The 19325-nt window shown below is 39.1% G+C and overlaps 2 protein-coding genes across 4 annotated transcripts in view; one reads left to right on the top strand and one right to left on the bottom strand.

The window, feature by feature from the left end:
* The window catches only part of LOC102045622, a 28428-nt gene extending 21107 nt beyond the window's left edge, over positions 1–7321 (top strand). For 2 of the 3 annotated variants that reach the window (XM_031055659.1, XM_005419335.2), the window contains 7 exons: positions 121–142; positions 679–703; positions 1580–1618; positions 2730–2831; positions 3924–4029; positions 4432–5331; positions 6093–7321. In XM_031055659.1, coding sequence (XP_030911519.1) covers positions 121–142; positions 679–703; positions 1580–1618; positions 2730–2831; positions 3924–4029; positions 4432–5331; positions 6093–6148 — 1250 coding nt within the window. In that variant the 3' untranslated portion in view covers positions 6149–7321. Of the gene's footprint in view, positions 1–120; positions 143–678; positions 704–1579; positions 1619–2729; positions 2832–3923; positions 4030–4431; positions 5332–6092 lie in introns of those variants that run through there. The other variant, XM_031055660.1, reaches the window with a different exon arrangement.
* A 2520-nt stretch (positions 7322–9841) lies between these two features.
* Positions 9842–19325, bottom strand: part of PDCD6 (programmed cell death 6) — a 9974-nt gene continuing 490 nt past the window's right edge. The window contains exons 2-7 of the mRNA XM_031055645.1: positions 18159–18265; positions 16457–16588; positions 13390–13434; positions 12243–12401; positions 11407–11516; positions 9842–10401 (exon numbers count right to left, since the gene is read on the bottom strand). Of these exons, the coding sequence (XP_030911505.1) occupies positions 10303–10401; positions 11407–11516; positions 12243–12401; positions 13390–13434; positions 16457–16588; positions 18159–18265 (652 nt within the window). The 3' untranslated portion in view covers positions 9842–10302. The remainder of the gene's footprint in view (positions 10402–11406; positions 11517–12242; positions 12402–13389; positions 13435–16456; positions 16589–18158; positions 18266–19325) is intronic.

Genomic DNA, 19325 nt, shown 5'->3' with positions numbered 1-19325 from the left:
CCCTTTACAGAAACCACAGCCACTTCACAGCTAGTAACTGTTCTGTTTGTGTAATGCTTCTGTTGCAGAAATACAGTGCAAACCTTGTAATGTTGCTAATAATTCTTTTTTATTTTCTAGCCCCATTGAAGAAGAAATCAAGGTGAGAGTACTACCTGCACAGGAGAATCAAAACAGAATTTTAAATCTGTTTTTCTGTAGCAAACATCATGACATATAGGAAAACATTTTATATTGTCTTTCCACTGTACTTACTCCTCTTCTTTAAATTGTTCCTTTTTGTCTGTGAGGAAGTAGCAGCTATGACTTTTGAAATACTGCACTCAAAAAGTAATTGCAATTAAAATTTCAAGCTGCTTCCATTCTCTGTGGGATATCATTGGCTGAGTAAGTTTTATAAACAGCTGTTTATATAGGAAGAAAAAGCACAACTCACCATTTTTTTAATCATGTCCTTTAGCTGATTTGTAAAGAAGTTCATCTGCACTACTGGTCTCTTTGAGAGTCAGTCAGAATAAGGACCTTTACAGCATATTTAAAACACTGTTATTTCTTAGAGAAAGATATCCAGTATTGGTAAGTGATAAAAATTTGGAAACTGTAATATTTTGAGTAAACTTAGTGTTTTTTCGTAATTTTTAGAATGCATCTTAATACTATATTTTTTTTTCTTTTAAGGTGGGAAGATGATTATAAGCAAGAGGTATGTAGAGGCAGTAACTCCACACAGGGGTTCACATACTCACAAGTTTTCATTTTGTAGCAGTTTCTTTATGCTTGTTTTTATTTTTTTTTCTGGAAAATGCTTATTCTTTGGCTTCATTTAGTATTTTATTAATATTCTTGCAGAAGCAATTGGCCTAATGAGTCAGGGTTTTGTGTTCATTACAGCAGAAGGGAAGAGAATACAGTACATTCACCTTAGCTCTCATAAATCCTGTTCAGAGCCACTGAGAGTCTCAGAGCCAGTGTTTCCAGGCCAGGTCTCCCAGCCTGTGCTGCAGTCTCCCCTTCCCTGTTTTCTACCTCTTCAGATCAAGACTATTCTATACTGAAAGTTTGGTTTAAATCTTAAGATATATCTAAAGATTTACAATCCCTTTTTCTAACTCAAAGGTGACATTCAAAATGATTACTGAAGTGTCTGTCCTGATTAGCTCTGGAGACAAACACTGAGAAGTGCCTTGTTTTTATCTTAGTGGCAGAGTTGGTTGTGTGGGCCTCAGGCTGGTCAGGTACTGTGCTAAATGCAGCTGAGCACTTGACTTTTTTAACATGATTTTGCTCCTGAGTGAGGAAAGGCTGGGAAAGATAGCTCCTGTAGGTGTGTGGCTTGGATGTGAAATGTGTTCTTCCTGGTATTGGAAGGAAAGCAGTTGTGTTTGTGTAGCTGCTACCAAACTGATACTGAAGATCTAAGGTTACATGTTTATGGCTCTGACCTAAAGTTATCTTTTCTTTGTGTTGACTTTTGTTGTTGGATAAAAGATTAAAATATCTTGTTCTGTACAAGATGATGCAACAACTGCTGTAAAATTCAGTCTTCTAAATTTTTTCCCCCTATTTTTCAATCCTACAGAACGATCCTGTTCGGAAACAGAAAGCTCTGGAGTTCTTGGTATGTATGTAAAATAATTGTGATGAGAGTTGGGATGTTTCACCAGTACCATGCAGTGATTATTGTTTGAAGTGGCCTCTGATTATTGATCAAACTCACTTGACTGCAACATTAATTTCTATTTTAGTGGACTCTGCCCTCAAAAGTTAGTGCAGCTGTAGCTTAGCTCAGAGCAATTGGCTGGATTAAATGTGAGCTCTCAGCCTGTTCTGTGGATGACTCTCCTCTTTGCTGAGGAGCCACCCTGACAAGCAGTGTTAATTAGCAGCACTGGTGGTGCTCAGGTGCTGCTGGCTGGCCATATCTAATGGGATTGTTGATAATGCTGAGCAAGAGGAGCCAGTCTGGTCTGGCTGCCAGAGAGAGCACAGCTGCTGGTCTTGGAGTGATTGGGGAAAGTTTATCAGTTCTGTTGCTGTTGACAGTGACATAGTAAGCCTCATTTTGTCTTTTGGGTTTATGAAAATATCTGACTTTTACTCTGTGAAAGTAATGTTCTGTGCCTAAGGCAATTGGAATGTTTCATTTGAGTTTGAATTGTGTTTATGCACTGAAATCAGAAGTAGAATGTTTTGAAATGAGTGCTTCATGTCTTGCACACGGTGGTTACTTGTGACTTCAGAAAGAGAGAGAAAAAGCAAGTCTTAAGGGATAATTAGTAAACTACAAAAAAACTTGGTAGTTAATTGACTTTTATGTACAGGAATCACAGCTATTCCTTACAAAAGACTGCCTATATTCTTTTAACTTGCTGTAATCACTTATAAATTCATTTACTTAGTAATCAGCCTGAAGCTTATTATTTATTCAATTTTCTACACAGATAATATAAATTTAGGACTTGTGCCATTCTCTGTCTGCAACAAAATTTTTATGGACTTGACGGTACAGGAGTGGCACAGAAATCCAAGTTTATGTTTTACCTTTTATCAGGCCATAATTATGCTCGCAATTTTATTTTTTGATATTTTTGGATACATTTATCATATATGCCATATGTTAACCAATAGTATAAATTTGGTTATACAAAAATCAAAGTATAACTTTGATCTGTTTGTGTATTTGACCCTTTGGCATCCTAATGACCAATTCTAACCATGTTTTTTGACAGGAGACTTTTCACATCACCTCAGACTCAGAAGCAACACTTGTTGTTCGCATTACACAGGAACTCATGGAGGCTTTGAAGGCCTTTTGTGAAAAGAAAGCAGCAGTAAGTAACTTAATCTTGTCCAGAATTGTTTTACTATTGGGAGGAAAGGAGTGGTTAAACTCACTGTATTTACACCCTGCCAACCTGTAGCAGTTCAGGCATGGTCAAAACCTCCAGTTAAATGTACTTTAATTTTCTTCTTTTACAATTTTTAAATAACAAAGATATTAATTACATAGCACATTTCTCTTAGTATTCCATCATCATGTATCTGTTTTGGCTTTTTTTGTGTGTGTGTTCTATTCTGGGCATCATTTTGCTTCTCAATGACAGGTTGTCACCCTTTTTGTGGTGGTCCCTTGCTTGTTAGCTTTTGTTCTAAGATCATTGAGGCTTTAAGTGCCACCCAAATGTGCCACTTTTTTCTTTTGTGGTCCTGTGAGTAGGCCTGTCTTTCTTATAACTTGTAGCTTTGCTCTCAGTTGGGAGTTTTAATCTGTTAAGATTGAGGTAGGCAAGATGTTCTTGACTATATGTTGGTCCTTACAAGCCTCCATAGCTTCTTTGCAAAGAGGTTGACTACCCATGGAAAAAGGAATTTGAAGAAGGACCTGAATCTGTGAAGAAATGATTAATCACTCTGGCAGCTACTGGTTCACAAAATTCAGGATTTATTTTTTTTCTGAAAGCTGTTTCAGACTGTTTTCTCAATTGTATATTCCATGTCAGGTGAGCTGCAGTAACTATCTCTGTGCAATTGCTGCCACCAGCACCAGTTAAATGTTGTTTCTGCTGCTTAATCACTCAGCTGGGCCTTCCATTCTGCATTCCCCAGATGGAGGCAGGATTTGCATATGCAGCAGTTTTATATTTTAGCCAGGTGATGATAAGAGAGACAAGGCAATAAATTTGAAACAGGAGACATTGTCTTCACCAGAGACCTCCTTCTGTTCTCCAGGAAAGTATCTCTTCAAATAACACTGGAAAATAGTGGTGCAATGTGGTAACAACACACCCCTCACATGGACTTTCCTATCACTTGAAACTGTACTTTGCTAACTTTCTATGGGAAATTTGTTGCTTTTTAGAATTTGTAAAGTTCTTAAATTCTTGCATTTGCAAACAGACATTCTGACCTTTTGCTTTACCTAGGATAATTACACCAACAGTTTAGGCCCACTGGTGCCAGTACCTCAAGATGAATTTCCAGAAAGGCAAAGCATCCCAGAACACTATGGGCCAGATGTAGAATACAAAGGTAATTTTTTTTTTCCTACTAGTTTGTTTACTCTGGAGCCTGCACAGATTGTGAAAATTTACTTTTATGGCCAGCCATAGTGCTTCTTAGCTGGTGTACTGTGTCTGTGCCCTCTGAGTCAGTTCAGGATATAATTTTCTGGAGCTTTAATGACTTAACTGTCTGAAAACATCCCTGTCTCACTGAACAGTGTTATGTTAAGGTTATGGAAATTCCAGCAGTAACCCTTCCTGATCTATTTACTATTAGAATTTTTGGGTAAAAAAATGCAAAACTCAGTTAAGACATAAAGGCAGGAAATGGGAAAAGAACAGAAGTACACATCATAAAATCTCAAAGTAGTTGTGTTTGCAGCTGGTATTTTAATATTTTACTAACTTTAAGTACCCCTTATTTATTCAGGAAGTTCTGACTGGAATCAAGGTTTTTTGTCTCAGTATGAAGAGTGTTCTGAAGATGCTTCTTTTGCTCCTGCTCACCCCAACAGTTACCAAGCAGATAATGGATCATCCTCCTGTCATCTGGCACCTGACAACTTTGCAAGTGTGTCTCTGCTCGGGGACTCTCCTGCTGTTGAGCCTGATATTCCTGCCAGTGGTGTCAGCCAATGGCTGAGACAGCTCAGAAACTCCACGCCCTCCATGAATTTGGCTCCTGGGGCCTCTTCATACCAGAGCAGCCCAGTGAAGGAGTACTCAGCAGAATACATATCCAGTGATGTGCAAGGAAATGAGCTCTGTGATAACAGACTCTCATTTGGCAGAGAAAATACAAAATGGAGCAATCAACAAGTGTGTACCAAAGCAAGGCATATAAGTGACCAAGAATTATCCTATCCCAATTATTCTGCTTTATATCCTTCATCTGGAAGATACTTTACAAATTATGCTTCACAAAACTATTCCTCTTACAAGAACTATGAGTCTGTTAATACTTGTACATCTTCTGCAATTTCTACTGTTTCAGGAAGAGGTGGATCCAGGTGGCACCAGGACACTAGGTGGAATGAGTGGAATGAGGACTATAGGTGGAACGAGGATTCTAGCTGGAAGCAGGAATCTAGGTGTCAAGAATTCAGGTATCAGAAATCAGGCTACCAGACAGACTGGAGTTCACATCAGGACTCATTTTCTGGCAGTGGTTCGTACCAAGATCACCAGCAGTTCAGAAGCTCAGAAGAGATGTTTGATGGAGCTGATGTTGGTCTTGCTCCCAGTGCTGTGAACAAACTCCTAGGAAAGGATGTACCTACAATGACCAGGATGCTCAAGCAGTTGGCTCCATATTACCCAGCGCTTCAAAGTAAGATGGTGATTAGTTTCCATCATGTGAAATGAGTTACTGTAACATAAGCAGGAGATTGCAGGTTGCAGAGATGGGATGAGCTGTTCAGGGGAGTCAAGCTCATTTTGCTTAGATCTGTATCAGCTGAAGAAAGGCATTGTTGCTTCTCTGAGGACACCGTGCCTCTTGGCAACTGGATGGAGCAGTGAGTGGGAGGAGGTTTTGATAGTGCAAAAATTTCCTGAATTGAAAGGTTTGTCCTAGGTCATCTTTCTAACTAGCAGTTTGTATCATGAGTTGTACTGGTGGATTTGCAATGATGGGAGGGGAATGTATTGGCATAAAGAAAGAAATACTGGAATGCATGCAGAACCAAGCCTGGATGGCATTATAACAGATAATCCAAATGAGTCAAAACCCATTGGGATAACAAGAGAAACATTATCAAAGAGATGGTTCATTAAGGTCAATTTCTTTTTTCCAGTTACTGTAGAAATAGTCATTAATGTTGAGAATAGTGATATACTATTCAAAATGAGAGTTTCTCCTTTGGAAATAGATTATAAGAGGGGCTTAAAGAGAAGTGGGCATATGCTACCGCATAGCTGTCATTGGGCATGAGTTTGGACAAATGCAAACTATGCTTCTGGTACTACAATTAGTTAATTAATAAGGTAGCTACTTAATGGTAAAACTTTCATATTCACATTCTCTATGTTGTATTATGGAAATAATATGAGATAGAAGTAACTCTAAATGTCTTTATTGCCCCTTTCCAGAAGTAAATATTCAGACATTCGTCAATGTGCTAATAGAAGCTAGAGAGAAAGATTAAGGAGCAACAGCTGAACTGGAAACAGATGAAGAGACTTGAGAATCTCCATCACTTGGCTTTCAGGAAAGAGACTGCATTTAACTGTGTTTGACTGGCTTGGGAGAGGTAAAGAGAGGTAGGGTTTAAGTTTTTAACATGTGAAATATAGCTGGAACATGAACTTGCACATAATGGGTGAACATACTATTTTGTTTAAGCTTTTTTGTAATGTATTTGTTATATCTTAGTATACTTCAGGAAAAAAGATCTTTCGTTATTTTTTGAAAATATGTTAAAATTACTCTGTCAGCAAAAAGCTAATAATCCTTTTAGTACCCTTCTCAATTCAGAAGAGAAAGAAAGGTTTACTTTTATGCTACCTACTTAGGAAGAATATTAATTGAAAATACAGGTTTACTTTTCTTCACACAAATGTAAGGCCATTTCCATTAATTTGAGGCTTTATAATTAGCATATTTTTAGAAATTGATACACTACATTTCTGTTTAGACAAAGAAAGGAGAATGTCACAGCATAGGTATTCTCTCTATGTTAATGTGATGCTATATGAGGAAAATGTAATTTCTACTAGAGGACTGGTATGTAACAGGGCATATCAGTTTGCAGAGTAAGAAATGGTGTGAAATATATGCAAATTTTTAAATAATGTTGTTCAAAATGAAATAATTGCAAATTATCGTAAAAACTCATTTGGTGGATCAACCCATGCTAAAATAACAATTCTTGATTCTTTCTACTGGCAAAAGCATATTAAGAAATAGTAGAACCCATAAGGCAATCGGATAAAATAACAAAAAACAAACAAAATGTTGTACTAACTGAGTAGTACTTACCAGTTCATGAGGTGTATCAGAGCCACATGCTCATGAATGCCTGGCTTTAGATATCTGCTCTATGTAATTAAAACCAGTTACATGGAGCTGAAGAAAAGAAGTAAAGTGAGACAGTTTACTCCTGAGTGTCTGTTTTCCTTTTCACTGCTGCATTGTGGACTATCATTTTTCTTCTCATCCATGCTGGAACTGTGTCTCTGTGCATTAAATACTTGTGCTGAAGCAGGGTTAGTCTTCGTGAGCTGCCATAAAACATTTTGGATCTTGTTATGTAAATTTTAATAAAAACTCAATTCCAAATAATTTATTGTTGAGCATAAGTAAACTCAATTCCCTAAAATTTTCCTTCTGTCATTACTTTGTTTCTGCATCTGAAAAGATCCATTTTCCATTTTTGTTCCTGTTCACTGTTTCGTTCCTGTTCACTGCTCATACTTACTGAAGTGTTGGAGTGGTTTGTAACATCATACACCTCATCGTTGTGCCATACACTTCCATGCACTGAATTACATACTCAACCTTCTTGCTCAAAAAGGGAAAATTTTTTTTCCTACCACAGGTGTCTGTCAGAGTTTTGATTTACAAGTCTGTAGGATTGATTAGTTATTATATTTACATTAAAAAATTACCAGAAGTTATTTACACAAATGTTACTAGCACAGTTTTTTTCCTCACAGAAAGTGTAGTGCAACTAAAATTCTGAAACTGTGGAAAAAATGTTGCTAGGAAATATTACTGCTGCAACTCCATCAATTCGAGTTAAGACTTTTTCATTTGAGGTTGTTGCAGAGAACTCTTTTCCTCATTTCTCATTCCCTTTTGGATTTTACTGCCATCACTGTATACCCCAGTGACACACAGTAGCTGGATCAGCTCCACCCAAATTAGATGTTCTTTGCACCAACAGGTTCTGTAGTTTTTCCTTCTGGGCAACAGTTATTGTCCTTCCTTTGTTGTTGTGCAGAGTCCTGCATTGGGGAAACAGTTCTTGCATTTGGAAATGGAGTTGGAGTAGTAAGACAGCATTGATTTACTAAAGCTTTCCTGAACTGTAGAGTGCTGAGTACTTCTTACTGCCAAGAAAACCCTTTACCATATCTTGCTCCTAAGTAGTGTAGAATGGGAGCAGAACTCTGTCTAGACTCCAATCCTTCTTTAAGAAACCACCTCATAAAGTAAGTCCTGACAGCCTGCAGAGCAGCTCCGGATGCCTGGCACCCATCAGCACCACTGCTGCTATATCACAGGCCTTGGCATGGAGGCAGTAGTTCACAGAATGCACCTGAGGCCCTTGGAGTAAATTTCCAATTTCCTTAAAAAGCCAGTGACAAAAGCCCAGACTGGAACATGTCTTGGACTTGGGGATAAATGGTCTACTTTTAGTCAGTTTTTTGGTCTGTGGTGTACCTGCTTTCACACCTTTAGAAGTGTGTTTCCCAGTGGGACAAGAGTTGTTCCCATCCAGAGCCACCTTGATGATTCTCTGCATCAGTGATGCTCCTTTAGGAAGTGCTGGAGTCAGCTGTTCTGCACCAAGGATAGTGAAATACAACAAGGCCAGCTGGATATGGAGACATCTTTCAGGGCAGACAACTTGGGAAGTTTCTCAGATTCCAGCTTTTTAGTTTGTACCATGGACGTACTCCTCAAAACACTTCCCAGAATTACTGGATTTTATGTGGATGTATGATCCAAAGAGACAGATTCCTTAGTGGAAAGAAACAGGGGAGCTTTTTTGAGCCCAGAAATTCTCAAAAGAATTCTCTCCTGTTTTGTTTCTGGAGAGAGCATATATATTTATTATCTCAGCCTTCCAGGGAGGGAAGGTTCAAAGAGTAACTGGTGGAAGTCTTTTTCCCTTGTTTTCTTCAACCTAAGTAACTTTCACAGCTGTTGGATGAGGTGGTTTCTGGCACTGGTTGTTACTCCTGATTTCCCTCCTCACCCAAAACCAATTCCTTGCCTTTTGGGTGAGGACACCCAGAGTGCTTTGGGAGATCTTGTTTCAGTGTGCTTATGCTCTGGGGGCCATGGGTTTTGCCCCACATACTTGACACTAGAAGAGTGTTCAGAGTGTTGCTGAGCTGTCACTAAGGCTCTGAGTATCACTTGACAAATAGTAGCAGCTTCTTTACATGACAAATGTTTTCTAACAGTTGCACAGTTGCCACTTTGCTGCCTTCACCCTGACACCAGACACTCTAGTCTGGGTGAGACGCAGAATCATCTGAGTTGGAAAGAGTCCACAAGGATCACTAAGTCCAGCTGTTCAGTGAATGGACCATACAGAGATGGAACGTGTGACCTTGGTGTTGTTTGTACCAATCTGGGACCATCTGAGCCAATCTCAGGGTCACCTGGAAGCAACATTGTAACTCTGGTTGTCTTTGCTTCCTCCAAGGAGTTTCTTCAGAGTTACTGCAAGAGATGGTGTGTGACAGGAATCTGTCATTACTGGTCTTGCTTGAGTTTTTCCACTCTCTCTCATTAGCTGTAAATGGTGAGATGTAGGGTAAAGGTACAAGAATGTCTGACTGTCAGTTCAAGGCTGCTTCAAATAAGTGCTTCAGCACAAAAAGGAAGACTTCTAATGTCAAATGAGACAACTAAGCAAAAGGAGCATATTCAGGGTCAGAGTTCATTTTTGTGGGGAACTTATCAAGGGAGATGCAGTGTGACCTTCTTCACAGGTGAGAAGAAGTTGTATTTGAAGCCATCCCAAGGATACCCTGAAAGGAGGAGGCAGCTAGAAAATAAAATAAAAAAGGCCATCCAAGTGGAGAGATCCCTGAACTGTAGAAGATGAGAATACAGAAATAAAATCACCATCCCCTTAAAGCTGTACAAAAGTGAAACAGACTAAAAGTTGACCTGGTATTTTTACTTCATTTTAAATTCTGTATTTAAAAATTAATACATTAAACTCTTATAAAAGTAAGGCACATGCAAAACATGTTGTGCAACTTCTGGCTTTCAACTGATATAAACTAACAAGCATGATTTTAATTTGGCATTTCTAAAGAGTCATTTTTCCCATGCAGGATATGTGTAAGAGGTAAGGATATGTGTAAGAGTTCAACATTGTACTGGTTAAATCTAGATTCTGTGCTTTCTGTACTACAGTAAGCAGAGATGGTCATATCATACAATAATACAAAATAAAACCAACTCAAGTACAGATTCTGACGATGATTACCAACATACAAAATTTAAGAATGTGATGTTACATCCATTATAATACATAAATAATCTTATTCAGTAGAGGATGATTTGGCAACTCCAGTCTATGTAATGCCAGTGTGCAATTTCTGGTTATCCATGTCATACGATGCTGAAGACCATGGAAAGGTACTGCTCATAGGACACCTGAATCCAGCCATCCTGGTCAGTGTCATATCGACGAAACACATCAGTCAGCCTCTGAGGAGGAGAGAAAAATAATAGACCTTTTTGTTCTAGGGGAAGCTTCAGACTGCTACATACTCCCCTTGCCACCTGGGCTTTATGAACCCTTTCTGTTCATCCCCCCTGTAGCCATTTTACAGTCTTACATATAAAGACAGCTCACTGCAATAATAATGCAATACCTAAAAGGCTACCTTCTGTATAGACCAGACAGCTTTTTATAACTGGCTTTAAAGCAGAGGGAAAAACAATGCAATGTTCGAGTCATCTGGAAACAGAATCCAACACATACCTTGTGCATATCTCGCCTTCTAGGCAAATATGCTTCATGTGCCATTGCCATCTGAGGTGTCTCTGTGTAGCCCCAGAGATGCCAGGCAGTACAGACAAAGGACCAGAATAACTGCCAGCATGGTTTCATTAACATCAGCTGAGTGATTATTCCATTTAAAGCCCTTTTTAGCAGAGTTCAAGTCTACAACTAACCACAATTGCTTTGTATTACAAATGAATGCAAAGGTGACTGATGTGACTAAATAACAGAGATGCGACTTTTACAGGGAACTGTTTTCCTTCCATGTTCTCACAAATGAATGCAAAGGTGACTGATGTGTCTAAATAACAGAGATGTGACTTTTACAGGGAACTGCTTTCCTTCCATGTTCTCTCTCTTTCTCTCACTCTCTGTGTCACTGAAATATTGGAAGGTTTTTTGTGCATTATTACCATTACACTTGCAAGATCAGCTCTGAAGTCTGTATTAAAGTAACAGACAGTGTCAAACATTGATACTGTTTTACAATTTTTTGTCCCTCACATATTGTATCAAATTTAGTTGAGACACAAAGGAATTACTAATCAAGACACAAAGATGTTTCTAGCACTTAGCATATACTTAGTTCAAATGGCTTACTATAAATAAAAGCAAGTTCTGATCCACTGTTAAAGTGAGAACCAGAAAAGCTTAAGAAAAGGTAATTTTTTTTTTCAATTGACATCAAAGTACATCTCCTTTCTTACCTGTAGAACAACACAGCACTGAATAAAATCATCAAAAGCAACTTGTCCTTTTCCTTGTCTGTCAAATTTCCGAATAAGGACATCATAGAATTGATCAGACAGTCGGTAACCTTGGAAAAAGAGAAATACTTTAGAAGGTTTCAATTACTGCAGTCCTTCTATAAAAAGAACAAGGTTGTTTAGCAGGCATGTGTAACAAAACCAGAAAACAGTAAGGAGTTACAATGACTTTTTTTTGGTAAATATCTCTGTAAACTACGATGCATGCAATAAAACCCATGCTCAATAATAATTATATAGAGTCACAGTAACTATATATAATTACAGATTAAGGTGACTGATTGAGGGAATGAGAGTCACAGTAACTATAATTACAGATTAAGGTGATTGATTGAGGTTTAGGGCTGCAGTTCAAGTCTTTACAGATGAAGTGACTGGAATGAAAGTTCCTTAGCCATCAGAATGCTCTCACAGCATGGACAGCTGGCCTTGTTTTAAAAAGTGGCAAGTTCTATCAAGTACCCTGTTAGTTCAGACTTTGCCTGATACACTGGTAACCCTCTCAGAGCTTGTCACAGAGGAGACTGGAACAGGATGCGTCAGGACATGTGTGGAATGTCTTCCTTTTTCTCTATTTAAGAAAAGAGCTTTAAAAAACATGTGCCTCTGCCATGGACATCGTTAAAAGGGACCTTATACCTAAGAGGAAAGCTGCCCTTCACCTGCCTCATTTTTAGTCACATTTGTCAGAGCAGTACAGCTCTGTAACAGCACCAGTAAGCAGCTCATTCTATGGCATAACCCAGTCATAAAAACTGTAATCACTAATGAATTACCAAAACCTGTTAGTGCTTGCTTTAGTTCATTTTTGTCAATCATTCCAGAATTGTCTCTGTCATACGTTCGAAAGACATTCTGCCAGTCTGTGATGTATTTCCAGACTCCTGTGAATTCATTGAAGTTCACACCCCCTTTGTTTTCTCTGTCAAACATGCCTGAAATAAAAAGTAAGAAACACATATAAAACCTTAGTCATACAACTCTTCAGCAAGATCTGAGTAGATATCAAGAGTGTAGATATCAAGAGTGCTCTGTAGAAGGTACTGAAGAGAGAAAAGAAACTGCTAAAATGCAAGTGGTAATTTGGAAAGTCCTGCCAAGAAAAAACAAGCAGTCATCCACTGAAGGAAAAAACAATAAAGCGAGAAAAAATACCAGAATAAATCACAGAATGTTTATTTTTCCTAGTTTTGCATTTCAGTTCAAAAATACTGAGGGCTTGATTGATCATCCAGTAATAAATCAAAATGGGCAGAGGGGTGGACTGTTCTTTTCTAAGGACACATTAAAAAGTCTTACATAATTTCCAAGAGTGCTGGGATATTCATCTGCATTTGATTTACTCATACTGTTATCTTTACGTGTCACCCAGCAATGGAACTCAGACTGCTGCTGAACACTTATTGAGAACAAAGCAAAAAATGTAGTCCTTGGATTTATGAACTGTGTGATAGAAAAGATTTATTGTGCTTGAATCTTCATCCTTCTGTTCTACCAGCATCACCTTCCACATTACTGACAATTAGTTTAGACACTAACAGAATTCAAACATTGTAAAGCTTCTGTTTGGTATTTTTGGAGTAAAACATAGGCTTAAATTCAAGATAGGAAAAACTACTTCCCAAGACAACTTACATAACATCTTTTTAGAAAGTTTAAGATAATCTCCTCATGCATAAATTACATTTATTATCTAATCAAGTATGCAGTAACATTTTCTCAGGCTACTTTGACAAGTGCACATGTGTGTATGCAAAGGCCATTCTCTATTAATCAAAAGGGAAAATAATTTAACTTACTATTGCTGGGCACTCTGAGGGGAAAAAAAAACAGTGTAGCAATTGAGAGCATTCTCAGTCAATCAGCTGAACAGATCACAAAACATTATCTTAGGACTATGCCACATCACACAACTACACTCACCAAGAATTGACCTGACTGTTGCTGGATTAAATGGAGTCCACGTGCCTGAAATAGAAAGAATTACTTAGTTAAAAATTAAGAATTCCTCAATGTTTAAAAAAAATGCAAAAAACCAACCAAACAAATCAGTTAAGAACAGTGAATTCAGAGCTATGTGACATGGAGCTGGCATATTAAAAAAATAAGGCTGCTTGGAAATAAGAAAGTTTCACCATTCAGAGATGACTTCAGACCAGTGCTTCCCAAATACACACAGAAACCAGCATTTTAAGGCTGTAACAAAAAAATCGAACAAACCTCAGAAGATCTAAGGACTTTTTCATCCCAGGCTGTCAGGAGGTATTGGATAAAAATCAAGATCTGAACTGAAGTACCTCTTTTCTACTGACAGGAGCAGAAGTGTTCTAAATGTAGCTCAATCAAGGCCTTGTATCTGTTCCTCAGTAAAACCCATCTGCTCATTTCCTTTTTACAGGACTACTCCAGAGCATTTAATTTCTGACAGAAAGAGTTCCCAGCATGGCATAACCATACACTGCAGCTTAGAGTAGTTCAGTACAAATCCCACCTCATCCACTGCTAAAACAATTAAGTGATAGTTTGAATCAGTATTTTTAGACCAAGAAATGTTGCTGCTTGAAAGGGCCTGAGCAGTAATCATTTGGAGAGCAGCTCTGTACTTCTCTGAGTATTTAGAGGCTTGTCATTATGAAACTTTTCACTTGGTTGAGAGCATTCCCAGCGCTAGGAAGCATTAAGCTTTAAACAAAGGAATCCCGTGCCTCATCAAGAATTTCACCATGAGCCTGTGAAGGCACCAGGAGCACGAAGCAGCACATGATTAACTGGCTGTGGCTGCCTGCAGGAGCCCACAAAGGAGTCGGTGAGCCGAGGGCAGAGCAGAGATGCTCCCAGGGCTGTGTCAGGTGACAGCAAATCCCGGCAGAAGGGCTGGGCTGGGATCCCTGGGATCTGGCCCTAGGCTTTGCTGGGTCACGGCAGTGATGTAACTCACAGGGAGAGCCCTGCACTGTAGGCAGGCCCTGAGACTATTTGCACATAAAGAGAAAAGGAAAAACGGCTCTGAAAATCTTGAAGCAGTATTTTAGACAGAGAATATCCATACCTTAGAGCTGTGTGTCTCGTCAAAAAATAATAAATAATGGAATTAATAAGGTGCCAGGATTTGACACTGAACAGAATAAGAGGAAAAAGTGAAAATACAGTCTGAAAGTTAACTTATCTCATCTTGAAACATTCAAATGATTCATAGAGCCACCACAGAATGAAATCTGGGCAACTCCAGAGGCGAAGAAGTGTACTGATTTCACCCTGTTCCAATAAACAGTGAAGACTGTCCCTGTTTCTGCTCTCCTGACTCTAGTGTTAACCTCCCACAGCAGCACAGAAGAAAACAAGAAGGAAGCAAAGGATTTTATTGTGCAAACAGTCAAGACAAAATGATGATCAGCCCCTCCCACGTAAGCACACTGTTATCTGCATAAACTTCACAGGTTGAAAATGTCAAATTGTCAAAACCACACTGAACTTCAAATGTCAATGAGCACAGTGTAGAATTTTTTAATGATTTAGAAATAAACACATAACATTATTTTAGCCCATGTTAAATTGAAGGACAGCCATGCACAAACAACCACTAGAGGATATATTTTGAAAATAATACAGTGAATTGTTAGTGACTTTGGTGTACAAGATCTAGAATCTCTTGGAATGCAGGAAGCTTACAGTTCTGTAAATATTTTGTCTAACACTTGGTAGGCATTCTTCATAACTGCAAAGCACTGAAACTGCTAATCTACACTGTAAATGAGGAAAGAAAAGAGCTCAGATATTCATCACTGCCTATTACCCTTAAATTCAATCATATGAGGAGATATTTAAAATATATAAAATTAAAAATGGCAGGTTCATATGAGAAAATATTTAAAATATATAAAATTTAAAACAGCAGGTAAAATTTAAAATGACAGTTTTTCATAGCTCTAAACAGCACTGTAATCTAAATTAAAATGGTGACTTAATTTAACTTAGTTTTTGCTAAAGATTTTATTCAAAATTTTAACTATGGATCAGTTCTGGCAGCCACAACTCGTTGCTTTTAATTTATCAGATACATCATTAAACAAATATTCTAGTACATCCAGTTCAGTTACAAGACTGCAGTTTTACTGAATAGAACCTTATAAATTTATTTCAAGTCAGGCAATTACTGACAAAAATGGGCCCTTCAGCCAGTGTGTGCTGCAGCTTACAACATCAGTTTAAGCCCTCAGTCACAAGCACAGGAGGGATAAAGGAATAAACTTTGGGAGAAGGGGAACTTGGTATGGACTCAAAGGTGGACAAACAGCCTGAATATGCCCTTTTTTTCAGATTTCCAAACAGAAAAAAACCCACAGAGTACAACCCTACCCATGCTGAGTCATAGGAAGAAAGTAAAAATAGACTACTGGAAAAATGTTTCATTTTTTGTTTCCATGAGCTATTTGACAATACCCTAGTTTCTTTGAGTATTACAACAAGGAAGTGACTACTAGGAAGTTTTAATACCAGATCTAGAGTGCATCTTTCTACTCTATTAGGAAAAACCCCAAACATACATTTCCTGCACCATACTGTATGAAAAATAAATTATGTGCAATGAAAAGGCTGGTTGTAAACAGCTTTGCCCAGGTTATACACTGGTTCTGGTTAAAAAAAACAAAGGTTCAGTAGTGATGAGCAAGGAATATATGAATCACTGGTTATGATTTCTAGGAAGCAGAGCTGGGAAAAAAGGGATGTGCACGCCCTCATTCCTCAGAATACAGACCAGTAATGGTAACAATAGATACTCAGTTTAGAACAAACAAACAAAAAATCACAAGGATTGTTCATTTTTTTCCCTTTCCAGCCTTTTGCTGTAGATTAAATAGTAACTAGTGAGTGGTAGGAACACTTCCCACCCCCTTCCATACAAAGAATCACAGCATCAAGTAACCACTCTCACAACAAATTTATAATGAAGTTTACAATGAACTACCTCACTGCTCATTTACAGACTTACCATTGGATAATGCCTGCTGAAGTTCATTATCACATATTATTCCACTCCTGTCTTTATCAACTCTGGGAAAAACAAACAAAACAAAACAAAACAAGGTAGTAAGCTTTAAATGGCTGAAATTAACAGCTTCCACTTACTGAAGACTTTGACATTCTGCTTCTTAGCCACCAGATGAGATTATTATTTTCCCAAAAGGTCTCTGGAACAATAAAAGCTCCAAAGAAAACTGTAAGACTTATGAGTGAAGAGACACGCAGAAACACTGACAATGAAACAGTTTGGGTATGCTCTCCACAAGGAAGTATTTCTATTTATTTCTGTTTTGGAGAACTGCAGAGCACACATGCTGGTTAAATCCACGAAATGCCTACTGTCCCAGTAATGAGCTATCTGTTTCACAAACTGGAGCAACAGGTTTGTCACCCAGCCTCTCTCACATGCTGCTGGCAGTGGACAGTAAGTCACTAATGTGACCAAAGTACTCAAAAGACTCAAACATTTCCAGGGCCCTGCAAAGGGGTTCAAGAGGCAAAAGCACAGGCAGGTTCCAGCTTCCACTGGGCCCTCACGGTCCATTGTCTTAATGATTCAAGTTCTATGCCAAAATTAATGTATTAAGTACTTTCTGCCCAAATAAAGAATGATCATGACTTCTTTAGAGGGGTATCTGAAAGTGGTGGGGACTCCCCTCCATTTCATACAAGGATGTTCCCCTTGGAATGACAGTTTCATTTCCCCTCATTTACTACCCCAACCAGAGTCCCACTCAGCTGATCCCTGTTCACAGAAGCTGATTTTCTTTTCCTTTAGTTCTTGCTGTCTTTTTCTAAACACTTCCAATTCTTCTATTGCTTCCTTCCCCATCTCCAAGAATTATGTAACCTGCATGCAACATTAAAATTGCAAGCATAAATTGCAAAGACTTCAATTACAAATAGATATTCCCCTTTATAATCTCTGTTTTTCTTCTTAGTATTGTGAACATATTTTACCTTTTAATGAGCTGTTACCAAGTCCTAAGCTGATATTTTCATGAAAATGCATTATGACCTACTTATCTTGTTCCTGAGCATCATCAGTCAGCACATTCCTCTTATAAATAAAATTATGCAAAATTAGAATGTGTTTTCCTCATGGACATCAGGTTTCTGCTCAGGATTCCACCTGACATATGGGGATCATCTGTCATACAGGGATCATGATCTGGCCATGACAGGCTGATACAGCCCAGTCATTCAGGACTGCAAGGAGCTCCTGCAAACATTCACAGGCCTCAGTTACTGCAGGAATCAGCAAACCTCACCTGACCACTCACCCTCTTTTCACAGAATCAGAGAACCACAGAATGGTTTGGGTTGGAAGGCACCTAAAAGATCACCAAGTTCCAATCCTCTGGCTGTGAGCAGGGACACCTTCGATTACACCAGATGGCTCAGAGCTCCATCCAGCCTGGCCTTAAACACTTCCAGGGATGGGGCAGCCACAGCTTCTCTGGGCAACCTGTTCCAGTGCCTCACCACGCCCACTGTACAAAACCTCTTCCCACCATCCAATCTAAACCTACTCTCTTTTCCCCAGCTGCTCCTGAACAGATTACATAAAGATCCCAGGAGAGCTCCATCTGTCCGTGTGGTGCTTGACCACACACACACACCCTTCAGCCAGTTTTCCATCCACTAAAGAATGCTTCCATTCATTCCACCTTTAGTGAATTTCTTCAAGGGCCTTTTGATAGTGTTGCGAGTATTTTTGGAAAGCATACAGATTATATGAATTGCTCCAATTCCAGCCATCATATCCATATCAATCCTTACCAAACACAGTCCAGGATTTATACAACAGTCTGCCAGAAGGAATATTTTCAACAAAAGCCATGCAACTGTCCTGACTAACTACATTATTTAAAATATTTTTAGTGATTTTCCTGGTGCAAAAGCCTGATTGTTGATCAGTTTCTTTCTGGACCCTTTAAAAAGAGAAACAGCTTCATGCATGCCTCTGCTGAGTCCTCAGAGGAAGTTGTTTTACAGCAGGCTGGGTAGGTAAGCTGCTGCATTCCTGAGTCACTCTGTAAATATCAGCCAGTTTTAGAAACTTAGTACTCTCTGTCTACTGCTTAACCTCTTCTTGCTGCTGCTTGTGTCAGAAGATCTGTCTTGACTCATCTCTCATAAAAATGGATCCAACGTAGGCACCTCCCCAGTTTCCTCAACAAGACACAGTTGGGAAATCTCCTTTGGCTTCCTTACTGATAAGATCTTGCCAGTGTGTTTGCTTAGCACAAGCTGCTAACTCCCTCGCAGGTCCCTCTGATCCAGGAGAATTCGAGAGAATACTTCACAGAATCCTTTAGCTTGGAAAAGACCTCTGAGATCATCAAGTCCAACCTATGACCACCGTGTGAACCAGACCATGGCACTGAGTGCCACGTCCCGTCCTTCCTCAAACACGTCCAGGGACAGCAACTCCACCACCTCCCTGGGCAGCCAATAAATGTCCAACCACCCTTGCTGAGAATAAATTCTTCCCGATATCCAACCTAAAAGTCCCCTGGTGCAGCTATGTCTTCTCGTTGGTAGCTTTAAAGTCTCCCATTACCATTTATCACATCCCTTTTTACAAGCCTTCCCTGTGCCGCTACGCTGATCATCCACACCAAACTATCCTTCCTGCAACCTCAGGTGAAAAATTACTTCAGCGCTTTCAAGGTTACCGTCCCGCTCCCACCGATCCCCTTTACCTTCGTTATACAAAACAGCCACATTTATTCCTCCCCAGCCCTTTCCTACAGATCCTCCCACGGGGAATCCACCGCGATGCCCACAGCGCTGCCCCGGCAGCCAAACCCCGCGCTGGATGCCGGGCCGGT

Source organism: Geospiza fortis, unplaced genomic scaffold (assembly GCF_000277835.1).
Source record: "Geospiza fortis unplaced genomic scaffold, GeoFor_1.0 scaffold206, whole genome shotgun sequence".
NCBI lineage: Eukaryota > Metazoa > Chordata > Aves > Passeriformes > Thraupidae > Geospiza > Geospiza fortis.
This window is presented reverse-complemented; position numbering and strand designations above follow the sequence as displayed.